The sequence below is a fragment of the Pimephales promelas genome, chromosome 2 (assembly GCF_988280905.1).
Source record: "Pimephales promelas chromosome 2, fPimPro1.hap1.1, whole genome shotgun sequence".
Classification (NCBI taxonomy): domain Eukaryota; kingdom Metazoa; phylum Chordata; class Actinopteri; order Cypriniformes; family Leuciscidae; genus Pimephales; species Pimephales promelas.
The window spans coordinates 7,818,533-7,840,017 of NC_142770.1; the positions used below are offsets into that span (position 1 = coordinate 7,818,533).

Below are 21,485 nucleotides of genomic sequence, written 5' to 3' on the forward strand. Positions count from 1 at the left end.
AACGTTAGCATAATATTATTAGCTAATATAATCTGCCCCACGAACAGCCTTGATTAGCAGGAAAGTAGTTTCAGGGGCGGTTTAGGTTTTGTATTATATTAGCAGAAAAAAAAATGCTGGTGAACGTTGTTAGAAAAACATTTTGACTTTTGACAGAAGCTAAACACTAAACTTTGACACTAAAAACTTGTCTGCAACTTTAAAAAGTCGAGCTTATATATATATATATATATATATATATATATATATATATATATATATATATATATATATATATGACAATAGCCAACTCTGTCTCCATAGCTGTGTTCTCGATTTTATTGAATGATTGATCAGGTTGGCTGTAGCCTACTCTCGCACCGTTGCTTGGCGCCAGGAGCAGTAATAGGGAACACCTGGTTGCGCAATAGAAATCCCACGAAGGCTGCATGGTGGGTCCTTCGAAGGCCGAATAGGATGCATCCTTCGTCCAGTCTTCACATTGGGACACAGCTAACATCCCGCTGAACAGCCCCAGCAGCCATATCTTCAGTCACTCAAGATCATTAAATGGGAAAGTGAAAAAGGTAAGCCAGATTTAATGCGACTCTGACGTCAATCTACATCTGACATTTGACACAATTATGCGCCGGCGAGTTAGCACTAGACACAACAGACACAGACAGTAACTTAAAAAACTTGAATACATGGAGAACAATGATGGAGCGAGTCAATGGAGGGAGAGTGAGGTGTTAGATCTAATTAATATTTGGGCTAATTACTAAATAGCCAATTTAGATTTCTTTCTGTTCATTCTTTTCCTCATCGTCACCTGCTCATTAATTTTACGGCTTCCATACATAGACATTTAGAAATAAAAGCATAATGCTTACTTTCTCCCTTTCATGAACAGTGCAACAGTGTGCTGCGTATGATGTCATTGTTGTTCTTATGCGCATGCGGGTTAGTTTGAAACATGCAAACAGTTCACATTGGAATCAGATATTGGTCACATTTTAAAAGGTAATGTGAACAGCCAAAACCAACAATTAAGCATTAAGACTTGCTGTGTGAACGGGGCCTTACATTCGCAGCCTGACTCATTTGAATATTCAGTGTGCGGCGGCTCGCTGACAGCAACAGCTGGCTGTTTTGAATGAGACGACCCGGTTACTGTGAACGGGGAGCGCTTTATGAACATTCTGTGACTGTGAACATTATGAACATTCAAACCAACGTCCGTACACAGCCGATAGGCGTAACTTAAGAAATCACTTATATAAAACATGTCAAGTAATTATGTCCACCCTGCCTGCCTCCTAGATGGCATCAAAGTGTCGGCCCACATCTGGTACATGTGGATTCAACGCGTAACAGACGTGTAACCGGATGTGGGCCGACACCATGTTGCTGCTGGGCTGCCATAGAGCGTGAAAGACCTACACAAACTTAATTTGGCCAATTTAAAAACATGTCCCTTTATTCTCCCAGCGTCAAATTGGTCGAACAACCCCACCCAGTGGCCAGAGGTGTCTTACTACTTGTAGGCTAACGTTACCTCATCGAGGTAAACCAGTGAATGATTTTATTTAGTTTTTTAAAGTAAAAAAACTTAATGTATATATTATGAATTTATGATGATGATGAGGTAGCCTGGGCAAGTTGATAACGGCATAAAAAAATCTATCTTTCACGCTCTATGACAGGGTGGACATAATTAATTGACATGGTGTATGTAAGTGATTTCTTAAGTTGTATACGCCTCTCTGCTGTGTACGGACATTAGTTTTTGCCGTTATTTTGTATTGAAAGCTATGGGGAGTCTAATTTGTTTCCCCAAAAGGGGGCGGGGACAAAATTGACAGTTAAGTTCCCGGATGTGCCGTGCACTGTAGTTTTTTGAGAAGATAAGTGCGCCTTATAGTTTGGAAAATACGGTAATTGAAAATACTTTATATATCTTTTTTTTTCCATGACATGGGCCCTTCATTCATGTTTTCTCATTTCCTTCCTTCCTTGTTGTGGATAAATGGAGATGGATGTAATATGAGCTGTCACGTTGCCTCAGATTGAAACTACGTTGATGCGAGTTTAGACGAAGTCATCGCGAGTGTGTGTGTGTGTGTGTGTGTGGTAGCGCTGGACAGCTTACTCAGCTGATTATGTTCATAATACCTTGTGCAGAAAGATTTTGACTGACAGCTCTCTTCTGTTCCTCCTTCTGAAGGCAGAGCACACATTTTCTTCTGTCAGACCGAGAACGTGTTTTCGCGGTTCCTGACCTTAAGTACTCGTAAATTGCCTTACAGCAGCCACTTAAAACCATTTCTGTCAATTGTGAAGTTCCATTAGTCTAAGATCTAGTTTTGATCTATGTAACAAGACAGTTTAGTGACAGTACGGCGAGATACCTGACTGTAAAAGGAAACAAATTATTACTCAGTCGTTGGAAATGCTTTGTTCCGCTCGTGGCGTCACGTGACTGACGCAGTGATGAAGAAAACGCGCGTTGTTCATCATTAGTTTTTCTAAAATAAGAATCTAGACTTTCGACGGAGTTGGATCCACGGTCGTCATTTTTTCTCATATGTCTTGGAAGCCTTTTCGAGCAGCTCTCTCCTCTTGAGATTTGAACTTTTCAAGCGGAGTTTTGTTTAGGAATGAGGTTTGTTATAATCTTCTCACAATTTTGGTGGTTTTCTTGCCCCGGCGATGCTGAAAAAGGCGAGTTGGAGGGAAGAAATCAGATTTGTGTGAAAACACAGCCTCTCTGTGGACGCTGATTTAATCAAAGCTTTGCTCTGGGACCTGCTGAGCTCATATTTAACCAGTATATTAGAGCCAATATGCTGATCCGAGCTCAGTTTTCACTGTTTGTCCCTGCTGAATCAACAAACGTAGACAGGTTGAAAACTATTCTGGATCTGCAGTCCCACTCAATAATTTTGTGGCGGTACCCTGATAGGATTAGGAATTACCATTCTAACAAGTTTCTGCCAGAAAACAACAATTACTGAAGCTAACTTACTGTACTGACACTGTTGCCTCACCCACAATTCTCATTATTGTAGTGCAATGCACTAATAAATACATTATAAAAACTACTTGCATCAAATCCTTTAACAAAAAACTATTTAATTGATAAAATACTTATATTACTGCTTAAAAAAAATGTATTTTCACACACACAAAACCAAAAACGTTAACAGTACAAGACTCCTTGTTGTGCCACTCCATTTCTGTCAGTCAAGAACAGGAAACTGAGGCTACAATTCGTGCAGGTTTGCCGAAATCAGACAATAAAAGACTGGAAAAACGTTGCCTGGTCCGGTAAGTGTTGATTTCTGCTGTGACATTCAGACGGTCGGGTCAGAATTTGGCGTAAACAACCTGAAAGCATGGAGCCATCCTGACTTGTGGCAACAGTTCAGTCTGCTAGTGGTGTAATGGTGTGGGGAATTTTTTCTTGGCACACTTTGTACCAATTGAACATTGTTTAAAGGGACACTTCAGGATTTTGTATTAGTAGAAAACCTGTAGTATTTTCAAATTACCATGCTTTCCACCCTCATATCCCCCTGAGATGAGAGATTTATGTATTTTTTTTTCTGGAAAAAATCCTCTGATGACGCAAAAATCGCCATTTTGCGTCATCGAAAGATTTTTTGGCCAGAGGCTAAAGACTACAGCCAGTAGGAGGAGCTGTTCTGCATGTTTTCAACCCGCCCATAGAGGGTGGGATCTCACTCACAGAATGTACACATAGACACATCTTTTTTTGGAAGCTAAGCTATAGCTATACCAGGCTCTTGTTCTGTGGAGAAAGCTGAGTAGTAGGGATTACCATCCTCTTTTTCCTGGTCATGTCCAGCCGTTGAGATCGTACAAAATGGCCGGGATTCAGCGTTTGCTTTCTGTAGTCGCCATTCACTGTTTACATGTCCAGCTTTTGTTTCAATCTGACTGAATTCGTTAAAGTTAGGTTAAGACTGAAGGCGTTTTGAAGTTAAAGAGATTTTACAAAAGACTAACAGGATGGAAAGTGATGTTGACAATGTGTTGAGGACATTGAGAAATTCATTAGCAATGAAAACCGTATTCCCACAAAAATACATTTGCATTACACTTACAATCGTTTCAACTTAAAAAAAAGTAAGTGTACAACTTCACATTTCAAGTTGACTAAACTGAAAATTAAGGCAACACAAACACTTTAAGTTGAAGCAACAAATTTCTTTTTACAGTTTAGAGCATTGACAAATTGAAGATAATCCTGTAATATTTCTTAATAAACAGACAGTTTTTCATGTTAGGAAGTAGTGAAGACCTGTGTGACTGTAGATGAAATTATTCATCTACATTATTATTTATCCACATTATGACATGAAAATGCACTTTATTGATTATTTGTCAATATGCTACATGTAAATGTGTCAGATGTTTGTACTGACCATGGTGTGCAGAGTTTGGGCAAATCAGGTCATGGAAGTGAATCTCAAATAAAAAAAAAGGTGGTTAAACTTCCAAAAAAATTTGATTGACTTCTCGACTCATCCATAATTCAGAGGCGTTGACGTTTGAACTAATTATGGTTAAGAGACTGACCCATTTAGTTCATCTTGTGCTCTGCAGAGAGAAGCATCCCACCCCATTGCGACGACTCCGGGGGGTTTAAACCCTGAAACGGATGCAATGACTCTCAAACTAGTTCTGAGTGTGGAACAAAACTAAAGCGAACACTTTGATTGGAGAAGAAGATATATACATGACGTGCCCAACCACAGAACTTTAAGAACTCAATAACCTGGAAAGCTTTTTCAAGTTGAACTTTTCCACTAGGGTTGAGGCACATCTGGTACTGTGATAGGGAGAGTGGGGTAAGATGCGCCACTTCTTACTCAAGTTAACCTCAAGAGTCTAGACAAGGAGAAATGAGAAGGTGAAAATAACGACAGCTAATTATTATTTCAGTATATTAAATAATAATGTAATGCTGCATAAAAGCAAGACCAAATTATGCATGCTCTCTTAGCTCTAGTAACAAATTATAGTTGAAATTGTTGTAGAAACGCATTTATGCCACCTCTGAGCTGCAGTCTATATATATATATATATATATATATATATACAGTTTGTGTAAGGGACTGTTCACATATCGCGTCTTTTGCGTGCACAAGTTCGTTATTTCAAAAGTAGGCGCGCTCATAATGGGAGCGACGCGCTCGTTTTTTTCTAAGCACGTCTGCGCCGCATCGAGATAAAAACATCTGAACTTTTCAGAATGCCGCAAGCGCACCATAAACGCACAGTAGGTCACGTGACAAGAACCAACCGGAGCGCAACCGCCCTAGCGATTTGGAAAAAGGAGAATGCGGCACGCCCAGCGTTTTCTATGCGTTTTTAGGCGCAATATGTGAAAACGGCCTAAAGCCACCTAAATGCCAGCTCAGAAGCACTCTTGTGCCACCTTTGCAGTGCAAATCCGAAAAAATCTTAGTTTAATAATTTATGCTATTTTTTTTTTTAGCCAAACTAATTAACATTGGCAATATTCACCAAGATGTATAGCCTATAGTATATTTATGGTGCGTTCTATTATACCCAACGAACCGACTCGGACCTCGGATTTGACGCCACGTCCACACTTCAAGCGTTCTATTATGTTTTGCGTGTCCGAGTCGCAGAAACAAATGGACGCCACCCGGAAAGCTGCTATTATGGTAGCACTGGCCGAGTAACAGGCACTAACATTAAAAAAAATATATTATGACTAGACCTTATCAAAACGCAGCCATTTGAACTTGAAAATGTTCACTTTATTTAATGTTTTTCATGTTAATCTTATGTTAGCAACGCTAGCAACGTTAGTAATTGCACTCACAACAACCGATTCCCATACCTACAGGGGACGCAGTAATACGAGTGATTATAACAGTGATTATAATTTTCATTTAAAATACCAAAGCAGTTCAAAAACAATGAAAACAATTCATTCTTACAAGTCACAGGGCGCAGCCATCTTGAATTCCAAAATGGAATTCTTGCTCGGTGTCCTCACAGTTGTCCGACGTCCGAGAGGAGAAATCCGAGGAAAGGGGGCGTGTTGCTAGGCAACGTCTGTCGTCCGATTCGAATCTCCGAGACGGATGAATAATAGAACCAAACAACGTTTTATTCTTCTATACTAACTTGCGTCGTAGCCTACTATGCAATAGGTGTCATCATCGTAGTCGTCAGGACTACGTAACATGTCGTACCCAAGTTTATTATATCCATGTCGTACAGTGTGATTTGTTATGATCTTATAGGATTGGTGAAATCGCACAGTCTGTAGCAGGAATTAACATAACTGGTGGAAATTCTTTAGAAAACCTTAGAGTTTGAGGTAAGTTCATCTGTAGTTCATCAACTCCAATGGCTTCCTTAAGGGGCAAACAACTGTATGTAGAATACATCAAAAATAGTTGAAACATGAATGTCCCAATCTCACCACTACAATATACTGTAGATATCATATACGCAAATGTGATGGACATTGATTATGCTCATCTTTGCTCGCTTCTTTGAAGGTGTGAGTAAAATGGCCCAGGTATGACATCACTTTGTAGGCCAAAACGTGGAAGCGAGTTAGCATTTTCAGTTCTATTGTCCTGAAGTCAATGGGTTTTTGGTTAAATGGCTGAAATAAAGTCTGTGGTGAACAAACTCACTTTCACGTTTTAATCTACGACATAAAATTCAACTATATTACCCCACTTGTGTTTTTTTTTTAATCTGTTCCGTGTCTTGAAAAAGGCGGCTGCTAACAAGCGGCTAAATGGGACTACAGAGGGTGTCGAGGAGATTAAACATCAAACTTTTGTTGATCACAGAGCTTGTTTTTAGCGATAACCCAAAAGCCTATTGGAAAATCCTATTGTGTTTTTGTCGAGATAACCTGTGTGATGATAACCTACAAAGTGACATCATACCCACACAAAACATGCGACCTGTTTTACCGAATATGGAAGTTTGTTGGGCGCAACCCACATTTAAAGCGGCAGAAGACTAAACTGTAGTACGGTCTTATAATAAACAGAACTTTATTGTGCGTTGGAGTGGACGCAAATAAAATGGCATTAGCATTTCTGGCCTGACTTATCATCTGGCTGCTGAAAATTGTAATTTCAACCACTTTTCTCAATAAACCACGTGATTTGAAGCCTCATTCATATCCGTTCTAGCACAAACAGTGCGGGACAACTTCAGGTTAGAGGTTAGGTCTGATCTTTAACCCTAATTATGAGCAATATTAATGGTGATACTCAGCTTAAAATCACAGCCAGTGAATTTCATCACGCAATTATCCCTCCAACGCTTTACTTCAGACGGCCATTTTGTAGTAAACGGCTGTTTACGGTGGCCAGCTTCATAAATCAATGCAAAATCATATTCTCTTTCACACTCACTGACTCTCAGACACCTTCTCAGCACCGTCACGGGGCTTTTGAGCTGTCAAAAACGTCCTTTCCACCGCTAATACGGTCTGTGGCGAGACGTAATTGAAGTGTAAATTAATAATATGACGCATAAGAAAAACAGCCGGAGCCTTATCCATTAAGCGGCCGCAGGTAGCGTGAATCATAAACGGCCTTATTTTCGTGTCTAATCCCCACTGATAGGACTGATTGTGTTTTTGGTCATTATCTAGCAAAAGCCACGCATACTGCGCGACAAACATCTGAGCGTGTAAAATAAACAGAGACCACCACCAGTGTTGTAAGGAAACGGCAGTCATCCTGTTGTAAATATAATCACATTAGCAAATGACACCCATTAGGCAGTTTTTGAACACATCGCACGAGTCTTTTTTTATTCCTCGGGGCGGACGCTGGCGTCCGCAACACTGATGCTCCCCCAACCGTGTGCTGGATGTCATTAGAAACTCATTTAGTGAGAACTGGCCTCCAAATTTCCATGTTTGTATGTGCGTGTGAGAGATAATGTGCTTAGCGCAGCAAATTTCGCCTGTTTTTTGGCCAACTAATGAGTTCTCCTCTGCATGGGAGTTTAAGGAAGATTAATGGTTTACGCAGGGAACGAGGTATCGGAAGAACAAATTATGTGCGACCCCCCCCCCCCCCCTCCCCAACTCCAAAAAAAACCCCATCCCAAACACCAGAGGCTGCACACCTGCCGTTCCTGTCTTCTTAAAACCCAACGTCCATCCTTTTTTTAATGCTTTCCCCCCCCTGCCCCTTTCCTCGATCGCTTGTTTTGCATGTCAGTTTGGCGCCTGTAGGGACGCTCCACTCTCTCCGCAGTGATTACTGTAATTAATTGGATGGAGGGGAATATTCTCATGTCGTGCTGTTCTGGGATCAGTTCTAGACATTGTCTGATTATCAGAGAGAATTGGGATTGGGCAGCGAAGACGGTTTCTGGATCAATGTGACTTTGCCTGTATAGAAATAATGTGTTTTATATGAGTTTTTAAAATGTTTATATTAAAATATATAATTATTAAAAACCTATGCTTAGCATAAGTGAACACAGCCATGCTAAAGTTGACTAAAAAGAGGAAATTGATCTTAATGCCTTTATTAAAAAAAAGAGGAAAAAAATCCAACCTTTCAGGACAATTGGATTTTTCCAATTACCTTTCAAGCAATTATCTAATCAACCAATCACATGGCAGTTGCTTCAATGCATTTAGGGGTGTGGCAATCAAGGCAATCTCCTGAACTCCATGAACTGAATGTCCAGACTGATCTCATGAAGTAGCGTGTGTATGCCACGCCAATTCGTATTTCCATTTTTGGCGTGCTATCAAGACGCATAATCGCCTTTCAGCGTGTTTATGAACGCCGTTGACGTAACGTTATATAAATATATGACTTACCTCAACCCCGTCCCTAAACCTAACCGTCACTGGGGTTAATGGCATTTATGACTGGAGATTTGACTGCGTGTACAGACACGCGGAATGACGCGGACGTTACTGGCGTAGACATACACGCATACACGCGAATAGCTCAAAATGCGTAGAGATAACACGCCACCTGACTCGAAAGTGGCGTGTATGTTTACACATAAGTCATGATGTCATGTTGGAATGTCAGATCTGGTGACTGTGGGGGCCATTTTAGTACAGTCAACTCATTGTCATGTTCAAGAAACCTATTTGAAATGATTCGAGCTTTGTGACATGGTGCATTATCCTGCTGGAAGTAGCCATCAGAGGATGGGTACATGGTGGCCATAAAGGGATGGACATGGGCAGAAACAATGCTCTGGTAGGCCGTGGCATTTAAACGATACCCAATTGGATCTAAGGGGCCTAAAGTGTGCCAAGAAAACATCCCCACACCATGACACCACCACCAGCCTGCACAGTGGTAACAAGGCATGATGGACCCATGTTCTCATTCTGTTTACACCAAATTCTGACTCTACCATCTGAATGTCTCAACAGAAATCGAGACTCATCAGATCAGGCAACATTTTTACAGTCTTCAACTGTCCAATTTTGGTGAGCTCTTGCAAATTGTAGTCTCTTTTTCCTAGCTGTAGTGGAGATGAGTGGTACCCGGTGGGGTCTTCTGCTGTTGTAGCCCATCCGCCTCAAGGTTGTGCGTGTTGTGACTTCACAAATGCTTTGCTGCGTACCTCGGTTGTAACGAGTGGTTATTTCAGTCAAAGTTGCTCTTCTATCAGCTTGAATCAGTCGGCCCATTCTCCTCTGACCTCTAGCATCAACAAGGCATTTTCGCCCACAGGACTGCCACATACTGGATGTTTTTCCCTTTTCACAGCATTCTTTGTAAACCCTAGAAATGGTTGTGCGTGAAAATCCCAGTAACTGAGCAGATTGTGAAATACTCAGACCGCTCAAAATTGCTTACGTTTCCTCACCTTTCTTTCCCATTCTGACATTCAGTTTGGAGTTCAGGAGATTGTCTTGACCAGGACTGTGGTCAAATTATAACATCTTTTAGCAGCAATGATGTAAGAGAATGAATTTGGCTCTCTAAAAATCCATTCTCTTACATCATTGCTGCTAAAATATGTTATAATTTGACCACAGCAACCCATTCCATTTAGCATGGTATTAGCAACATTCAGCAATAATTATTTCATCAAGTCTTGTCTTGATTTAACATTAATTTCAATGCTACACTTCCAGACGACAGCTAGTAATAATGTTTCAGAATCTTGTGCTGTATTACTCGAGAATTTAGCTCTGCATAACTTGATCTTCAGTTAGTAGCTAAAGGGCAAATTCTTGATACACAGAGAAAAGTTTGAGAATGAGCTAAGAAGCTCAGGGTTCCCTTAGAAACAGTCACCACTCTTCAGATCACTGCAATTCATCTTTACAGGTCACAGTCTTTCATAGCGGTTTCTATGTTACTATACCTGCCTGACATCCACACTGCATAGTGGCAGAAAACGGCTGAACTCATTTAAGGACGTGGATGGTACAGATCTGTGGAAGCTTATTTACGCCACGGAACAAAAAAATAGAGAAAAAAAAAAGGTCAGTCACTTCCTTCCCTCGGAATTATGGACAACATCTCAGTTGTTTTCTTGTTTTTACCACAGAATAGTTAAATGTGACTTTTTATCTTACAATTCGGATTTTTGTTCCCAAAGAAATTTTGGCGAATTTATTCCGTGGTGGTTTCCTTTTTCCATACAGAAGATTTTTTCCACCACTGAAAAAAAAAAATTTCTCAGAATTGCAAGATTTAAACTTGCGCTTGCGAATTAGTCAGATTTGTGAGGTATAAACTTGCAATTGTGAATTATAAAGTCAAAATTGTGAGATGTAAACACGCAATTCTGAGAATAGTCTTTATAACTCGCAATTGCAAGTTAATATGTAAATTCTAAGAAAAGGGGTCATAATTGCGAGATATAAACTCGCAGTTGCGTAAAAAGTCGAAAGTTTATATTCAAAGTGCCAAGTTTATATTTCGCAATTGTTACTTTATTTCTCGGAATTGCGAGTTTATATTTAGCAATTCTGTGAAAATAAGTCAAAATCGTGAGATAAAAAGTCGCAATTCTGAGAATAGTCTTATAACGCGCAATTGCAAGTTAAATTCTGAGGAAAGAAGTCATTATTGCGAGATATAAACTGCGTAAAAAGTCGAAAGTTTATATTCAAAGTGCCAAGTTCATATTTCGCAATTGTTACTTATTTTCTCCGAATTGCAAAATATAAACTCGCAATCCCTAGAAATAGTCAAAATTGTGAGATAAAAAGTCGCAATTATGAGAATAGTCTTATAACTTGCAATTGCAAGTTTATATATAAATTCTGAGAAAATAAGTCATTATTGCGAGATATAAACTGTGAATATAAACTTTCGACTTTTTGTGCAATTCACAAAGTACGAAGTTCATATTTCGCAATTGATACTTTACTTCTAGGAATTGCGAGTTTATATTTTGCAATTCTGAGAAAATTAGTCAAAATTGTGAGATAAAAGAAAAAAAATGTTCGCAATTATCTTCGCAATAATTGTTTTATTCCGTGGTGGAAACAAGCTTTCATATGGATCAGATTCAGCCGTCATCTGACGGAATCGGTTTCTCTCACATCTTTGACTTTGACAGACAGTAGCCGGTCTCCTACCCCAGAGCGCTACCATGCCCGACGTCACCTACTTTATTAACTTCTTCTGTGTTATTGTTTAGTCCGCACTTCTCCCTCCCCCTGTTCGCCCGACAAGAAACACAAAAAGTCATTTGAATCTGGCCTCGTTCAGAGATCCCCCGGGGGCCGTCGGGACGCCTTCATTTGATGTCCACTCAATATCTCTGTCTCTGCATTATTAAAGTTGTTGTCTTGCTGCTAGTCTTTTGTTCTCGTCTGTAATAAAGTTGTGCAGGCGTGCCGGTGGTCGCATAGGTCCGCGTTCGCAGGTGTGAACTGTGATTTTCTTTGACAGGCAGAAAAGTAATGACCATTACTCGCTGGGGCTGTAGTGTATTGACAGCAGAGCCTTATTACAGCGAGACGGCGGACACATCAACCCTTTCCAATGACCCAAGAGATCTATCAAAAGTAAACGCACACCTGTCCTTTAAAGTTGTACGAGTGTACTTGTTTTGCCACAACCTCTAAAAAGCTACTTGTCTCACCATTGAGGACCATTATCACAAGTGCATTTATTAACCGAGTATCAAATGAGCATGTTTTGATAATAAATTATAATGATGTCTAAGGGGTCATGTGACACTGAAGACTGGAGCAGCATTGCATCACACAAATAAATGACATTCTAAATTATATTAAAATAGAAAAGTTATTTTAAATTATTGTAATATTTCACAATATTTTTTTCTGTATTTTTGATCAAATAAATGCAGGTTTGATGAGCATAAGAGACTTCTTTAAAAAACATAACATATTTTAATAAACATTTGACCAGTATTGTGTGTGTATATATGCGTGTATATATATATATATATATATATATATATATATATATATATATATATATATATATATATATATATATATATATATAAAACACATTTATATATATATATATATATATAACACATTTTTAATATGTAATTATTTATCTCCCTTAAAAAATAATACACAAAATAAATAAATAATAAATACATACGTGTGTATGTTTTAGTTGGGGTGAGATAAAGTGGGAGATAATTTATATGAATTATATTTTCTACATTTTGAGTGTTCATACATTTTATTAAAAACCTGACAATATAATTTATAAAAAAAAATCGTATACTCACCCCCAAGTTCAATAAAAATATGTATTTTAGAATATTTGTTTTATATATTTAATTTTGATACATTTAAGTTACATTTCTCTTATTTCAAAATGGATATTTATTTTTTCAGTGGTTTAATCTTGGGGAAAAAAAATCTGATTATGTATATATATATATATATATTATAAATATATAAAATAAAATATATTTAAATATAAATAATACATATATTAATATATAATAAATATATTTAAATATAAATAATATAATATTTAAATATATAATATATATTTATATATTTATAAATATATATATATTTATAAATATAGTGTGTATATATATATATACACACACACACTTGCGTAGTGCTATTTTTAGCATATTTAGCTAAACATTCACCTGGTTAACCTGGAATAATATACTGAATGCTAACCTGCTGGTTATGTCGTCATCTTGAGTTATGAGGAATAAAATTGGAGACCAAACATACTTGTTATTGTTGCCGTTATGATCCATTTTTTCTATAGCAGAGATGCATTTCCAGCCTCATCATCAGTGATGTGTAAATTTAGGAGCTTGCACTGCGCGTGGGTTTGTTAAGGTTTCAGACGTCAGAGGCTGCGTGTTCTCTGAAGCTGAAGTAAAGAGCCAACAAAATGGAAAAAGATCAAAAATACGGGATTCAAAGGACAGGAAACCGAGGGAATCACCGATGATTGGCCGCTCGTGTTTGTGTGTCCTTGTTATTCTAAATTCAGTCTCCAGTCCATTCAGGACAGCCTGGCTACTCATAAAGCGGAGATGTAAAGAGAATAAAAGCACACAGCCGTGTCTATATAAGCAGTTTTTGGATGTGCCTCATTAAATCGTACACTCGAGCGAATCACACACCTAAGAGAAATCACTCAGAGGTGCCGAACGAGTCACAGAACATCATGATTATCCAAACAGGTACTTTCATAAGCCGACCAATGCAATTTTCACACGTCTTCAAATAAAATATGAGCTTGTTATGTCGACACGAACATAACGCTCGAAGTAACATGCCAACATTCAACTTTTCCCAGAATTACCATGTTTCCGTCTACTTTGAAAACACAGACTATGTTTGTCACATCCTTACGTTTGGAAGTTCTCCAAAAAAACGCCTAGTTGAATCGTTCGTTCCCTCCTGGTCATCTGTGAGCTTGTTTATTCTGTGGTGTCGTGCTGATGAAAGGTGTGTAGTGATTTGGTCAGAGGTTAACAACGCTGACGGCAGAGGAGTGTTCGGGACATGGGTTTTAAGCGGCTAATTTGTCTGGCAGCATCACTGTGAACAGACAGTCGAATTGTAAAAATGCCCCCCCCCCCCCCCCCGTCTCCCTGGCAATATGCATCACTCAAGTCTGTTGCCATGGCGACGGAAGTATTGTCCTCCCTCCCCCAGCCTTTATTGAGTTTACTCCTGAGAGACAGATTAAAATAACACAAAGTTTTGCTGCAGCGCAATTTCTTTTCTGCGACGCCTGAAGAAGGATTACATCTCGTTTCACGACTCGTTCACAATATATCTTGACAAAGATATATTTAACATATACAACTACATAATCAGGATTTATGACTATATTTTCAGGTTTACACACACACACACATATAGATAGATAGATAGATAGATAGATAGATAGATAGATAGATAGATAGATAGATAGATAGATAGATAGATAGATAGATAGATAGATAGATAGATAGATAGATAGATAGATAGATAGATAGATAGATAGATAGATATGTAGAAATAGATAAAGATATAGTCAAACTTCTGGTCAAAGATTCATCCTTTTCATCTGTAAATATTTTAATTCACTAGGTTTCAATCACTTTTTAATTCAATAGGTTTTAATCCACTGACCAGCATTGTTAACCTCTGACCAAATAGCAAAAAAATCTATATTGTATAATGTAGAAAAAATTAAATGAAAAAGATATACATAATGAATAATTTTTTTTTTTTTACATAAAAATGCTAACAAATTTTAAATTAAATAAAATATATTTTTTGAATTGTATGCACATTTAACTTAAATTATATACATTTAATATATAGCTGTTATTCCAATCTGTACCTTGGAATATATCAATCAGAATAAATAGTTCAGAATATATATAGATACAGAATATATATGGAGTATATTATATGTATATATAAACATATACTGTGTATTTTAGTGCTGTCAAACGATTAAAATATTTAAATCGCGATTAATCGCATTAATGTCATAGTGAACTCGCGATTAATGACACATTTTTATCTATTTTAAATGTCTCTTGAATTCTTTTTGTCCCATTATTATTTTTCTCATTTTAATGCTCTTATCAACATGGAAAAGTGGATCGGCTTGCTTTGTGCAAATGTTTTTTTTATTGAAAACAACATTGGCATATACTGTGTTCAAATTCACACTAAAATTCTCACTTGGAGCAAATAATCTCTCACACAATGCAACACTGTCCATCAATTAAAGGGTGAAAAAAATACTGACGAGGTCCTGATATTAACGAGGGGGCGGAGAATACGCATCAGCTGTGTGTGTGTGTGTGTGTGTGTGTGTTTGGCCATCATCAAGTGGTATTTCAGAGTGGACGTGCTGCGATGATGATCGCTCAGTTCACAACGACAAAACACACAGATCACTTTGGTCTCGTCAATGGAACATTTGGCAACTTTTAAAAGTAAACTTTCCATTCAGAATCTTATTGGCATCCATTTCGGCGTCTCGCGCTCGTCATCCACTCAACTTAACGTTAACCTACTATTTTGCCGGCTCGGAAGCCCAAACGAGTGTGTGCCGCCGCCACGTGCCTGTTTTGTTTACAGTCTAGCTAGATCCGCTCACGCTTTGGTCTACGAAGCAATAAAACGTCCTCAAGCGGCGCAAGCCATTGAAATGAATGGGTTTCATAGCGCAGTTTGCTAGGCCAAAAAGACCGTTAATTGCACGATAAAAAAATTGACGCCGTTAAAATGGGTTTGCGTTAAAGCCGTTAATAACGCGTTTAACTGACAGCCCTAATATATATCTCTTTAGCTGACTACTTTGTCTCGATGACACTGTTTGTTTACTGATAATTGCATGCAATCCTAAAATACAGCATATCGCAAAAAAATTATTTTAAGTGAGAAACAGACTTCAGGCTTTGGGTTAAAAATGTGACTATATCAGTTCGGTCAGGTCGGTTTAAACAATCTCGGGTACGGGCTTCAGTTTAAAGCACTGGAAACTGTTTTCAGCAGTCTAAGAATAACCTACCCTGTGTCTCGTGCCAATCTGTGCTGTACTCTGGTGAGTACAGTAGGAGAGATAAGCTTATCTGCTGTATAGACGCTCACGATACAGCCTGGAGAACATCCATACAGTCTTCTATATCTGTACTGACCCCAAAACCTCCGGGACGCTGGGAAACCTCTCACGCCAACAAACCCTGCGGCGGTCTGCAGAGCGTCCTTTAAACCTGCAACACACATATTTTGCAATCCAAAAAAGTTATGCATGTTCCAATAGAAACTTCCACGAAAAGAACAAATCATGAGCAAATTCTTACAATTTCAGTTCTTTGAATGGTTGTGTAACAGGATGGCTAAATGTGCCGGATTCAAACTTGTGAAGCTCGTATGAGCACCAAAGCTCAATGTGTTCACCACTACGCCGGGAAAAACTGCTTTAAAAATAACACGTTTATTTGGTGACTTTATTGAAATGTATAGTTACACACATGGAATATAATAGTTTCGAGACCAGTGATTTTAAAACAACTAACTCATGTTCACAGAAATAACAACTCTCAAATACTGCAGATGTGTGTAAATAACGCCTGTGACATGTAACGCGCAGACGGCCCGTTTCCAAGGCAATGGTGCTTTGCTTCTCAGAACGTGTTTGTGTAGTTACAGAGAGCGTGTCTCATTTCTTGGGGAAGAATCGTGTGATGTCAGAGGCCAGTTTGGAGGCAGCTTGGCCTCGTTTCATCTGACTTCTGTCTTTGGCCTGCTGTGCTGTTCTCTGCAACATAAACCGTCCACAAATTCACCATCAAATCGTACACATGAGTTGCATATTCATATCCTATTTAAAGAATGTATAACATACTAATATAATATATAAAGTATTATTATTAATTTGTATTAAATATTTACAAACAATTCAAATGTATTTGTATATAATGGATTCCATATAAAAAAAATTATAATAATAAAAAAAAATTATATATACATTTTTAAATATGTGTATAATAAATGTATATAATAAATGGTTTCTATATAAAAAATATAATCAAAAATAAAATAATCAAAAATATATATATTTTTGATTGGTTGCTATATGGTCAAAAATAATAATATATATATATATATATATATATATATATATATTTTAAATAAAATAAATTTGATCTTAATTAAATTCCCTATAATTGTTATGTAAATAAATAAATATTAGTATATATGCGTTTGCTGTACCATACGATGGCAGACGGTACAAAGGGTTTGAAGGTTGTCCAGAGAACACTGTCCTCCCCCTCTGTACACAGGGTTAATGTGGTCCACCTGCCAGAACTGCCCCTCCACGGGACTCTGTATCATCTCATTCAGCTGCAACACAATGTCAAATAAATCATCAGAAAACACAACGTCAAAAGTAACCTGTAGATCAATCAAATTTGAGTTTGAATTCAGCATCAAATTAATAATACAAGTGATCAAATATTTATTTTTCTATTACTAATATAGTACATATTAGTTGTATGCCCTACAGTCAGATAACCGATAAGAAGACTCTTTTTAATAACTGATTTTATTGGCAGCTTTTTTAAACAATAACCAAACCATTGTCAAAAATAATAAAAATAATATTTGAATAAAAAGTTGATCATTAATAACAACTCAAATTTTTTTTTTTTAATAATCCATCAATAATAATAGTAATTTTTAGCCCTCAAACTTTATTCACTTTATAGCCCTTAATCCTGTAATTGTGGACAAATGTGGGCTCAAAGGTGTGATTTTAATTTTTATTTATTATAAATTATCACCGTCTTCGATAAAGTTTTGTCTATCCAATTATGGTATTTTTTTTTTTAAATTTTGGACGCATTTTTGAATTTTCTTACTTCAAAAAGTACCATATTTTCTACGTAAATTTAGCTTATTTTTATGTTTTATTTAAATTTTTTTAACTACATTAAAATATCATTCAAATTCTTAAAGCTAAAACCTAAATACCTGTATACACGAAGTGAACCTGCGTTCGGGGATCGACTTAGAGACCGTTTTTCAAAGATGGCTCCTGTCTGTATACATGAAGTGGACTGTCTTTATAAAGTATCTTCTTATTAAACGGTCTGTACACTTACAAACTTCTCAATGCTTCATTTTGCATGTAGGGACCCTCATTATGTTACTGTGTTAGTGTGGGGATATTTTGAGCCTCGTTAGTGATATAAACTAGCGATTTCTTTTTACTTATTATATGCCCCCATACACTAGCATTATACGCTAAACAGTTTTTAGAGATAAAACTCTTTACATTCGATTATCATGAAAACAAATCTCAGAGAACGGTTGACTAGATACCGATGTTTTATTAGACCAAAGGTTCATTTTGCACCACCGTTCTCCTTTAAGTCCGATCAAAGTGTCTCGCGCGCCAGAGCATCAACTGATGCATCAACTCGTCTTAGTTAAGGGAATAACATAGTTTAACATGAAAAAAACGGTGGAGTATCCCTTTAAGGAGAAAATACTCCGCAATGGTGTTGACTGATGAATTTGCACATGGTTTGTCTGAAACGCCACATAGACTTGTCTAAACAACATTAAAAACTCGAGTTTAGGTAAGAAAGTGTGAATGCTGATTAACAAATATCAGACAAACCAATTGTCGGTTTGTCATTGAAACTCGGCACCACCCAAGAGACTGTCTTAAAAGTGTCGTTGTTGTGTGTAAAGCCTTTTTATTCCTGTTGTTTTATTGAACAGCGACATGAAAGTGCTCTGAATAGCCCATCGGGAACTCTAGGAAAACATAATTCCCTCATTCCAAACAGACCGCCGTGGCAAACGACTTCAGGTGTTTCACCAGGATTAAAGCTCGAGTGGAAATCACAAGCGGTAGATCAGCGCTGGGAACACAAAGAGGCCGAAGCCAAAGCGTTGGCATTTCAGTCGGCGTCTGTTTTTAGCCTCGCGGTCTCTGGGGGGGAAAAAAAAGCAGCACTAGGAATCAATCCTCTCCTTCCCCCTCAACAGAGTCGGCCAATAATTATCCTAAATCTCTCAGGAGCCCCGGGGGTCGCGGCTGGGACGATAACCTCCCGGTACCAGAGTGGGAAGTTTCCTTCCTAGACCTCGGAAGTCGACACACACTCTAGGAAACGCCAAACGCACACAAACGTCTCTCCGTAACAATCCTTCGCATGTACGTCGAGGGCACTCGGAGCTTAAAGCGTGTTATTGATCAGGCATCTGCCGCTCGGGGCTCTAACAGTAAAGCCGAACAAAAATCAAACCTGCACCTTGTAGCAATGCACTGTGGGAAAAATCAATGGCAATCTGACAGGCTAGGCGTTGTGTTAAGGCTGGATGCTCCAGGGAGGAAAGGACGGCGGGTGTGTGTGTGTGTGTGTGTGTGCTACATGATGAGGCCAGGTTTGTGTGTGTGTGTGTGTGAATGTGAACTCCACTGATAACTCTATAGAGAGAGTCAGAGAGCAGACGCCCAAGGCCGCTAAGCTCTTATTGCCTCTGCTAGCTAAACAGGCCATCTTTATTTATCTTTGTCTGTAAGCAATATTTTCTCAATAAAATGCAGCGTCTGCCGAGCTCCTTTCGAATGTTTTGGGGATAATTTTGGCTAATGTGCTTTTGGAAGCGACTATTGCACACTATTCAGAAACCCTGGCCAACTTCCCAGACGAAATGAGCCCTGGTCGTACACCCCTCACTCGGGTCCTTCAAGGGGAAGTGTCTGAACAGAAGGAACAAGGGGGTAATCGGACTCTTTTGGACACAGTTAAATATCAGAAATTGAAAAGGAAAGAAAATTCACAATTGAGGTCTTGCTAATATCGAAACTATTTCTCTCTGGAGAGCAGATGATGATGTTGACGATAATAGCTATTATTATTGTTATTATTAACAACAACAACAAATTATAATAATGATGGCACATTACTGTTTATTATTATCATTAATAATAATATTTATGACTATTATTATTTTAGTATTATTTATGGCATATTTAACAGTATTTGTTGTTAACTATTAACAATAACTATTATTAACAACTAATAAAAATAATAAAATGTCACAATTATTATTATTAAAATAAATAATATTATTGTTATACATAACAAATAATATACCAATAATAATAATAATAATAAAACATTAATGACGATTTTATAATTATTATTTATTATTTATTATTAGTTGTTGTTAATAATACCCATTACTAACATCAAATAATAATAGCTAATAATAATAATAAAACATGCCATGCATATTACGATGATCATTATTATAATTTAAAATAATAACAATAATATACATAATAGACATTATTATTGTTATTATTACCAAAAACTAATAATAAAAATATGCCACAAATATAGTAGAAGTAGTAATAATAATAAAAATAAAATAATTGTGGCATATTTTAATGCACGCAAATATTATTAAGTAAAAAATAATAATAAAGAAGGTCTGCCCTGTAAATTTCATCTTAATTATACAATTAACAAATGGGGATAATATTTTTGTTCGAGTCTAGTGTGCCTTTATTCACTGTTTTTATTTTGGTCTTGACAACTAGTAGCTGGAAGAGCGCAGTGAAAATATGGAAACTTTATTGTGTATTTGCGTTGTAGTTTAATATACAGAATAAGCATGCTGAGTGAATTAACTAAACATTAGAGCAAGTTTAGCATTGAATATTTCAGCATATCCCCCCCTTGTAATATAATTGTCACCACTGTCACTCTTTTCTGGCCACGAATGAGGCCATGAAGCTCCTATAAATGTGCCCAACCTGTTTGAGAGGAAGTTGTGCCAGCCAGGTGTTGTCCAGCATCTCCTTGCGGTGTGTGTGCGGGGCGTCCCGTACTTGCAAGTACAGCTGGTGGGCGTTCAGTCCACAGTGCTGACACACACCCTGCTCCGTCTCCAGGACGCGGGCGCGCATGTACCCCTGATTGGAGCGCAGCTGGAAGTCCTCCATACAGGCAGGGCTGCAGAATCCTCCAGCCCAGCCAGAGTGCTCCCCGCTGGGCTTCTGGCAGGACAGACACAGGGGGGTCCCTGCCGAGTCCACGGCCTGCAGGTAACCGGCCGAAGTGTTCGTCTGAATACAAACAGAGCTCTCAGATTCGCTGCGAACACAAAGACACAATATAAAGCAGATTTTAACACTTTTTGAAGGATTGTTGTAAAACACTTGGCTGGCTTTAAAAACACTTACTAGGGTGTTCTGAGTGGTTTTTACAGCAATGCTGTTAGGGTTGTCAATAGGGTTGTCATTTTCTAATTGGTCAGTTTGAATGTCTCACATTGGGTTACAGTCATATGGTCAAGTAAGGGATATTGAAACTGTTGCTCTGTCTTTTATTCTCTGGCTCTTCTTTTCTTTGTCTTTCTCGCTTTCTATCTCTCAGGTAACATTCTACTTCACATATGCTGGGTAAGATTAATGGTATAGGGTTTATCATCTCATACATCTATTTTGAAACTAATTTAA

At 37.8% G+C, this 21,485-nt stretch overlaps 1 protein-coding gene and 1 long non-coding RNA gene across 3 annotated transcripts in view; one reads left to right on the plus strand and one right to left on the minus strand.

The window, feature by feature from the left end:
• The first annotated feature begins 392 nt into the window (after nt 1-392).
• Nucleotides 393-21,485, plus strand: part of LOC148995786 (uncharacterized) — a 28,747-nt gene continuing 7,654 nt past the window's right edge. The window contains exon 1 of the long non-coding RNA XR_016169524.1: nt 393-566. This is a non-coding gene — a long non-coding RNA (uncharacterized LOC148995786). The remainder of the gene's footprint in view (nt 567-21,485) is intronic.
• zranb3 (zinc finger, RAN-binding domain containing 3) overlaps nt 16,415-21,485 on the minus strand; it is a 63,485-nt gene continuing 58,414 nt past the window's right edge. For both annotated transcript variants that reach the window (XM_089134279.1, XM_089134281.1), the window contains exons 19-21: nt 20,781-21,120; nt 17,213-17,344; nt 16,415-16,757 (exon numbers count right to left, since the gene is read on the minus strand). In XM_089134279.1, coding sequence (XP_088990405.1) covers nt 16,659-16,757; nt 17,213-17,344; nt 20,781-21,120 — 571 coding nt within the window. In that variant the 3' untranslated portion in view covers nt 16,415-16,658. The remainder of the gene's footprint in view (nt 16,758-17,212; nt 17,345-20,780; nt 21,121-21,485) is intronic.